We start from the raw sequence: 9845 nt of genomic DNA on the forward strand, positions 1-9845 counted from the left end.
GAGGTAACAGTAACCTCCTCTGTTGCTCTCAGCTTTTTCTTGCCCATGGTGGGTATGTAACGGGGGAGTGTAGAAGTTACAGAGAGGGCCCAGCCTACACTGGGCTCCGACGTGTGTGGTTGAGCCCGCCCTTAGCCCGGGTGAGTCTCGTGCAGAGGTGCCACGCTGCTGCCTTTAAGCATCTCCAGGTGCCAGAAGAGTGATGCTTTGTGCAGTGGAGCCTGGGGGCTTTAGTCTGTGCCCCGGCTCTGCTCCGATGCTCCCCCCCACAGTGGGACCTCGCTGCTGCATTTAAGCACCTCCGGGTGCAGGAAGAGTGATGTGGCGTGTGGTGGAGCCTGGGGCTGTAGTCAGTGCCTTGGCTCTGCTCCGATGCGTCCCCCACAGTGGGACCTCACTGCTGCCTTTAAGCAACTCCGGGTGCGGGAAGAGTGATGCATGTACTGTGGAGCCTGGGGACTGTAGTCAGTGCCCCGGTCCTTCTCCGATACATCCCCAGGGAATCTCTGAAAGAGTGCTCTACCGTGCACTCACTTCAATTGTCCAACTTGAGCATAATTAGAGACTTGAATCTTCATCTTGATGTAATCAACAATAAAGAAATCCAGGACTTTACTAATTACCTGGCCACTTTCCAATTAGCTCAGTTAGTAAAACATTCAGCTGTGAGGACGGCCATCTGCTGGACCCTGTTTTTTCCAACCTGGCCACCCTTCAAAGTACTCCCCCGATTCCAGTGACCTGGTCAAACCATTATTTGGTGGCAATGACCATTGATACACCTAGCATTGAAAAAAACATTACTGGTAACCCCACAATGAGAAAGTAGTGGCGTAAACTGGAACTATCCACCTTTTCAAGGTTCATCGAAAGGAGTGTGCCCTTTATTAGACTTTAATATAGAATGGGCAGAGATTTCCACAAAAGCATGGCTTGGATCAGTTTATTCCTGCCAAGCTCTCTAAAAGTAGGAAGCAGCCCCCCAGTTGCTTGGTTTAATGAAGCATTGCTCATGAAAGAAACAATTCAAAAAACTAGATTGCGCTTGGCACAAATCCTATGATGCTGCAGTATGAATGCAATACTTGAAAGCGATTAAATGCGACAAGGCACTGATTAAAACAGCCTGTGTCGAATTATTTACAGACAAATCTAAAACTGAAGCAAGCTTTCAAAGGAAATCTTCTCTATTGTGAACAACCTGATTAAACCCACCTCCACTCCTGGATTAGCGGAAGCTTCTAACAGCCACTGCAGCAAGCTTGGTCAGTTATCTTTATCTTTACTTTAACAGGGGTGAGAAAACAGTCAAACTTGTCTCTCTTGACACAGGGACCTACCACTCTCAATGGGCTCCCTTGGACCAATTGGCTCTACTTGACACAGATTCTATGTCCACCTTTATGCATCAAGTGAAATCTGGATCTCCGGATGACCCATTTAAACCTGATTATATTTTAGAATTTAAAGAGACGTCACACCCATATTTCTAGAATTGTCAGTCTTCTAAAAAAGCCTTTGCTAAATGCCACTTAGCCAGAAAACTATAAACCCATTTCTCTTCTGTCGTTTCAGTCCAAGGATGGGGAGAAACAGGTGAACAACCTCCTAACCAAAATATTTGAACAATATAAAATATTAGATTATTCCCAAAATAGATTTAGATCATACAGCACCGAAATTGCTCTTTTAACAGTTGCTGAATCCCTTTCCAGTACTGCAGATGCTGGCAAATCCCAGGCTCTGATACTCCTAGATTTAAGTTCGGCCTTCGACACTGTCTCACATGCAATAATATTAACTTGGATCAATGACCTGGGGGTACAGGGCAAAGGTCTGGCCTGGTTTATCTTCTTTTTAAAGGAGTGGTCTTTTAAAGTTATACCCCCCTTTTGCCTCATCACAAAGAGGACAGACTCCTGGCATCCTTCTGGGTTCGGAGCTCAGTTCTACCCTTTTTAATATTCACATCAGACCTCTGGCGGAGGTAGTGAAACATTTTGGAATATCTCCCTAGTGTTGTATGCTGATGACACTCTGCTAGTTATTTCCCTGTCGGCAGAGTCGACTGGCTTTTGTGGCAAATCTAAAAAATGTGTATCAGCATTGGCCAAATTTATGCACGACAACTGTTTAAGACTTAACTAAAAAAAAACAGAGATCCAAGGAGTACCCAGTCTAGCTGCCGGGATGCGATTTTACTTGCCTTCCAGAGCACTGCACTCCACCAATCTAAACATGGCCCACATCCCTCGTCACAGCAGAGCCAGACGGGAGGTTTCTCCTTCCATGTCTTAGCTCCGACCCGATGGAATTCTATGCCTCCTAACCTTAGAAAGGTTCAATATCACTTACTGATCCAGAAACAGTGGAAGACCCGGCTCTTCTCCATCTGGGTTGACGATTTTGCCTCTCTGTGGCTGTGTTTCAAGGGATCATTTTATGTCTCTTGATGATATTCTCCGACATCTGGACCCTCACCTTCCCCTCAGGGCAGGCAGCCTTCAGGTGTTGTGCTTTCTAAGGCTCTGCTCCCCTCTTGTAAAGGGTCAAAGTGGTAACACCCTGGCAGCAAGTGCCTTTATCAGCCGCAAGATTAAAATACAGCAAAATACACAAGATGATGGGTGGAATGTTGCACAATGGCAAAACATTCACCCCCAGTCACAGATCTGGGTTTAATCCATCGTTATTTTGCTCACCAAGCCACCCCAGTTCAGACATGGCCATATGCAAATCAGTCTTGAGCCGGTGCCTCATGGGAACAGTCCAACCCGAACTGCCAAGCCAAGTCTTCCCTGGACCGGAATCAAGCATCCTAGGACCAGTTTCTGGCTGTCAGCCATCTTCAGCAAGGATAGCTTGACTCCAGTGGCTTATTGAGCATACTGTTCCCATGCGGCACAAGGTCAAGACTGATTTGCACATGGCCATGTCTGAACTGGGGTGGCTTGGTGAGCAAAATAACGATAGATTAAACCCAGATCGGTGACTGACGGTGAATGTTTTGCCATTGTGCAACATTCCGTCCATCATCTTGTGTGTTTTGCTGTTAACCCTATGTGGGAAGGGTATGCCCAGACGTGGGTCCCATGCTCACCACGCCACTGGAGTCAAGCTATCCTGGCTAAGGACTGCTGATAGCCAGAAACCGGTCCTAGGATGCTTGATTCCGGTCCAGGGAAGACATGGCTTGGTAGTTCGGTCTGGACTCTTCCCTTGAGGCACAGGGTCAAGACTGATTGGCATATGGCCATGTCTGAACTGGGGTGGCTTGGTGAGAAAAATAACGATGGATCAAACCCAGATCTGTGACTGGGGGTGAATGTTTTGCCATCGTGCAACATTCCGTCCATCATCTTGTGTGTTGTACAGGATTAAGATACAGTGCACACCAATTCTCAGCCCAGTAAAAGCCTGAAACAGACCCGAAATGGAGCATGTATCTACATGTTCGCCTCCTCTGTAGCTACCTGTGCACTTCCTCCGCTTTTATGTCACGGATGAGCTTCTCTAAAGACGCTTTTGATCCTTCTACTGCCAACTATGGCGTTTGTCTATCAGATCATTACCTGATGTCTGCTGCGTTCATCGAGTCACTCCTCTGCTTTAGCTGTCAAGGAACCCTGCAGAGCGAGTTCGAAGACATAAGGGAGTATGGAAGGTGATGAACAGGGAGTAAGGTAAAGCTGATTTTAAGAAATTCCCAATGGTGTAAATGCTGCACACACCTGCAACGGACATCTTGTCCCACTCTGCCAACGCTCCATCCCCTGACCGAGAAGCATGCTGGCACCAAACGGAAGACATTAAGTCAGATACCCTGGTAAGGTAGAAAAAGACAAAAAGGAGACACGTATTGGCAGCAGAGATATCGCAGGTATATTACTGCCTGTGATGGAATCTCGATAATAAATGCTGCAATCTTCCAACAGATGCTTGAACCATCCCTAGGAATGTGGTAAAGATAACTTAACAAGCAGAAAAGTAAAGACAGGAGTTGGAACTTCAGCTGATCCAGTGTGAACAGGAAAGTATTGTCAAGAAGAGTGTGAATGGAGTTGCATTTGTTATATACTTCCTGAAGTGTTACCTTTATTACATACATTTTGAAGAGTTTCCTTTGTTATATACTTCATGAAGAGTTACCGTTGTTATACACTTCGTAAAACTGAAGTGACTGAGGATATCCTGATCCATCTCTTTTTCCACAATCTCTTCTTGTTTAAATGAAATCCTGACTGTGCGTCTTCCTAAAGCTCTACCAATAGCAAATGGGTGCTCTGTAAGTGCCCTTTCTTTACTAAGTTTTCACCTCCTTTTCTGAATTAAGATGTGGCATGTTCAATAGAACATTTAGTTACATATCTCTGTATGGTGTAATATTCCTTTGGTTACTGTAAAAAATGGAAAAGCAGAGATACCTTTTACAAATAGTTAAATATTGTGTATTTACATTCTCTTACGTTTCTATTTAGTGATAAATCTCTTTATATCCAACAGGATCCAGCCTTGAATGCACAAATGATTATGAATAATGACAATAATCGTGTAAATCTGCAAAACAAACGTCAGGAAAAAATGATCTCCAATATTCAGGTAAAGAGCTGCACAGTCAGAGACTGAGAAACCTGAACATAAACTGATAGATCCTGGAAGAAGCAGTCCAGAGCAATTCAGTGGATGTAAGAGTCTGAGCTGTGCACCTCCTCACCACAAGACAAAGAAATTACCTCTAGAAAATTAACGCAACAACAATAACTAACCACTGCCTGTATAAACAAGTCTCCAAGCTTTGATCATTCAATCGGTGTGAGGTGGATACAGCATTGCTCTGTTTCCTGTAATGATGGCAGTCCACCATTCAGTGCGCTAGGTATGTTGTAAACTATTTCTGGCTAAACCACAGGAGCAATAGAAAAGCACAATGGAGTGGAGCCAGACAACTGAAGGGTAAAGGAAAGAGAGGGTCTCTGATCTACAAGACTGTCACAATTTGCATCGACCTGAAGGAAGACTAATATTCACTTGTAAATATGCAAAACCATTCCGCAATCTAAAGAAATAACCACATACAAAGAAGCTTTACTTGCCACAATTATAATATATGTAGTTGGTGAGTCTTGTATTTCGTTGTGAAATCTGAAATCAAGCATCCAAAATACCACACACATACAGGGAATTTGAGAATAACACAAGTGATTTATCCACTAGTTTAGCTCCTCAGGAAACAGTCATGGAATGCAGACAAATATAAACCCGACCGAGAGACACTAACCAAGAAAGAAAAATCATACACAAGCAGCAAGAGCTTTAGGTTGTCATCACTACTAAAGAGCCATCAGCAAACGCACACAGGGGAAGCAACGTGCAATTGCAATGAATGTGTGAAGAACTTTAGTCAATTAGCACTCCTAAAAGATCATCAGCGGACACACATGGAGGAAAAACCATACCGTTGCACTGAATGTGTAAAGAGCTTCAGTCATTTATCACGACTCCAAGTTCATCAGCGAACACACACAGGGGAAAAACCATACCAATGCAGTGAATGTTTGAAGAAATTCAGTCTCTTATCAAATCTACAAACACATTTGCGAACACACACTGGGGAAAAACCATACCAATGCAGTGAATGTTTGAAGAAATTCAGTCTCTTATCAAATCTACAAACACATTTGCGAACACACACTGGGGAAAAACCATACCATTGCAATGAATGTGGAAGTAGTTTTAGGGATTCCTCATCTCTCAGGATTCATCACCGAACACACACAGGAGAAAAGCCTTTCCAATGCAGTGAATGTGTGATGAGATTCAGTCAGTTATCGTGTCTCCAAAAACACCAGCGAAGACACACAGGGGAAAAACCATACCATTGCACTGAATGTGTGAAGAGCTTCTGTCGGTTATCACACCTCCAACTACATCAGCGAACACATACTGGGGAAAAACCATACCATTGCAATGAATGTGTCAAGAAATTCAGTCAATTATCAATCCTGCGAAGACATCAGCGAACACACAGAGTGGAGAAACCAGTGAATGTGTGAAGAACTTCAGTCTTTTATCACACCTCAAAATACATCACCGATCGCACACATGGGAGAAACCATTACATTGTAGTGAATGTGGAAATATTTTTAAGGAATCTTCAAAATGAAGGAATCATCAGCGAATACACACTGGAGAAAAGCCATTCAAGTACAGTGAGTGTGTGAAGTTCTTTAGTCAATTATCAGAAATACAAAGACATCAACGAACACACACAGGTGATAAACCCCTACCACTGCAGTAAATGTGGAAGTAGTTTTAGTGACCCTTCAACATTAAGAAATCATCAGCAAACACATTTAGGGGAAAAGCCATTCAAGTGCACTGAATGTGCAAAGAGCTTTAGTCGATTATCAATTCTACGAAGACATCAGAAAAAACATACAGGGGAGAAACCATACCATTGCAGTGGATTTGGAAGTAGTTGTGGAATGGATTTTCAGCTAACTACAGGGATTAGTGATAAAACTTATAAACACAACACACTTGAATACGTTTAACAAGCACAGACTGGAGAATATTTGTAGCTGGTTTTGGTGTCTGGCCATTATGTACAACAACTGCTTCAATGACAGCTGCTAGAGAACAATGTCCAAAGGCACAAGAAGACAAAGTAGGAAAATGTGACCTGTAACTCTGAGAGTTAATGCTTGCAGTGCACAACATTTATCTCCAATGCCCTGAGGCGGGGAAAAATGATGCTCATTTCGATCATCACATGCATATGTAAAAGCACCCACCATAGTGGCACATCCCCAGAGGTGTCCAACATCGAGCTGGACCCATGGGAAATTTGCTGGCTCACCACTGACTATGTAAATGATTCACGGTGAGATTAATTGTATATGAATATATTTTAGATGTTTCTTATTTACAGAGAATCACCCAACCAACTCCTAATTGGTGAAAGAACAGAATCCGTGCATGATGGCAAAATTATTGATCAGAGAGAGCTGTTGAAAAGTTTAGTTCTGAATAGGTTTCTGAAAGTTTGAGGGTTAGGTAAAGATTGAATCTTGAGCAGTAAAAAATTCCAGCTCTTAGAATCCAGAACTATCGACTCTCTGCTTTATATTTCTTGTACCAAGGCACTGGAAAATAAATCTGGATTCAGAAGTAAAGGAACACAAAAGATAATACTGCCTTCCACCGAGGTCATTTTAACAAAGTGCTGAGTCCGGGAAGTTCTTCTTACTGCCAACCATTATCACCACCACCACACAGCCAGTGAGGAACAGCAAGGAGACTGCTCTTCAGCACACCCATCCTGATAGATAACACGGTTTTATGACTTTACAACTACTGACTAAACCACGACTTCTTCTACAACGAAAGCTAAACAACGATCTGTATTTAACCACTACTTTTTTAACAACTACTTCCTAAACAACGACATTAAAAAGATTTAAAAGCCCATTACCAATTATATCATTAATGTTGTTTTGAATAAAAATGTATCGAGCAGAGTTCTTCTTGAAACACATCAATGCAGAGTTATGCACTATGAAACCTTTTTTAATTTAAAGAGTGGATTATGTAAAATTTTATTTTTTGTCATTGGAAAGGCATTCATCATTACACTTGAAAAGACTTGAAATGTTCGTAAATTCACAGAGCTTCACAAAACTATTTGTCCTTCATCTATTATGAAACAGCTGTGCATGCAAAGCGGACAAAAACAAACTGCATCCAAACACTCTTTTTTTTCTCCAGTTTTTTTTTTTTTTTGCAGGAATACATTTCACAAGGCATGTTTTTCGGAAATTATTTTTTATTATTAAAATAGTGCCATATCAATAGAATGTGAGTCATTATCAGTTTCTAAAATGTTCATTTCCCAGAAGTAGAAGTGAGGGGGCGGAGTAAAGTGACGTCATGCCCCCAAACTTGCGAATCAAACAGCTCAAAATGTGTAGTGAGGCAGAGAAAAGAGACATTCCTTGTTATTATTTCACGTTCCGATACAACACGTCAGCCTTCTGAAGATCCTGGATATAGTTCCGGTTCACAAAGCAGAGTCGTGATTCCGTACTTCGTTGTTCCATACTTCGTGGATCCAGACTTCGTGGTTCGTCGTTGTTCGTTGTTATGTCTTCGTGGATAAAGTAAGTCGTTGTTAAGACTTCGTTGTATAGGATGTTTCCCACATAACACACTACAGGGATTTGCTCCAGGGTCAAACTCACTTTACTTTCATGTTAACAGCAGACAACTCTGGGCAGGGTGCACTTAAGTTTCAGGAATATTTAACAGCTATTTCAGATTGGATGACAGCCAATTGTCTTCAGCTCAATGGCAACAAATCGGAGATCTTGGTGGTGGGCAAAGGCATCCATCTGTGGCGTGACCTCTGGTATCTGTCCTCTTTGGGCCCTCCGCCGGCTCCTCAACCGGCAGTAAAAAATCTAGGAGTCTGGATAGACTTTCTTTTCAAACCCAGACTAAGGTAGTAGCCGGAGTTTGTTTCGGGCTCCTACTTGGGCTTAAACCTTTGCTGGGTTTTTTCGACCCTACCATCCATCAGGTAATCATTCAGGCCACAATATTCTCTAGACTGGATTATGCGAACTCCCTGTATTACGGGGCCAATAGGGCAGAGATACTGCATTTACAAAGGGCATAAAATGCGGCAGCCCAGGCCCTCCTTGGCCTGCCAAAAATCTGTTCCATCGCTAGTTCCATCCACAAACTACATTGACTGCCAGTGGAGAAAAGCATCCAATGTAAGACTCTCTGTATTGCCCACAGAATAATTTTTCTCCAATCTCCTGCTATTCTGGCTGGCCTCATGGCGCCCTATAGACCTACTCGTCAACTGCGCTCCATGGAACAGCATCTAGCGGTTGTTCCTCGGTTTAAGAGAGTATGAGCCGGAGGGCGCTCCTTCCGCGTTTGTGCCCTAAGCTTTGGAACTCCCTCCTTGCACATATCTGTAACACCAGCATGGACTCTTATAATGCTCTCTTTTCATTTAATGCTATAATCTCATAGTAATTCCTGTAGCTTGAGTGTAATTACTTTCACCACCAATCACACTTCTTTATCTACTTACATATTTTTCTTACTACTCTTATATGTTCAGAACACCGTTTTTTTATTCTAACGTTTTGTTCGCGCACTTTGTACATGGTGAATTCCAATTGCATCTTTAGGTTATCAACTCTTGAATACACTCACTCCTCTCCACTTCACTGGTCTCTCATGTTAGTTTCACTCTTGCTGCTCCACTTTCACTCTTCAGCTCATTTTACCATTGCACAACCCTTAGTGTATTCATTTTTTATTTTCATTGTCATTATTGTATCTTTTTTTTTTTCTCCATTCAGCTTCTTATCTTGTACAGCCCCTGCTGTATTCAACTCTTATTGTTATTTCCATTTTCTATATTGGAACTATTTTTAAATTTGGGCATCATAACACGGGTGCGTTGGCCTGGTGTGTTTTCACATTAGAATTGTATATATTTTGTATACAGATTGTGTCCTTTTTATTCAATTACATCTCATCTGGTCAGATTTTGTCATTTTGATACACATCCTGTTATTTCTGGTATTTGCACTTGCATATTCACATTGTTTAAAACACCGTATTTACACATGTTACAAGATGGCACCCACCCGCGAGCACCCACACTCTGACCTTTCATTCCCCTTTCACTTGTTAATCTGCACTTGTTAAACACCCAGCCTCCCGCTCGAGTTACACGTTTGGGATCACGCTCAATATCCTAGCAACAATACTGCTGAAAGTACACCAGCTCATTTTGGGCTTAGATCTTGGCACTCACATTC

The 9845-nt window shown here is 42.4% G+C and overlaps 1 protein-coding gene across 1 annotated transcript in view; it reads left to right on the forward strand.

Annotated features, from left to right (window-relative positions):
• LOC144821275 (uncharacterized) overlaps positions 1–7853 on the forward strand; it is a 41709-nt gene extending 33856 nt beyond the window's left edge. The window contains exon 2 of the mRNA XM_078678151.1: positions 4504–7853. Coding sequence (XP_078534277.1) covers positions 5439–6053 — 615 coding nt within the window. The 5' untranslated portion in view covers positions 4504–5438 and the 3' untranslated portion in view covers positions 6054–7853. The remainder of the gene's footprint in view (positions 1–4503) is intronic.
• Positions 7854–9845: the final 1992 nt, after the last annotated feature.

This window comes from Lissotriton helveticus, chromosome 1_1 (genome assembly GCF_964261635.1).
Source record: "Lissotriton helveticus chromosome 1_1, aLisHel1.1, whole genome shotgun sequence".
Taxonomy (NCBI): domain Eukaryota; kingdom Metazoa; phylum Chordata; class Amphibia; order Caudata; family Salamandridae; genus Lissotriton; species Lissotriton helveticus.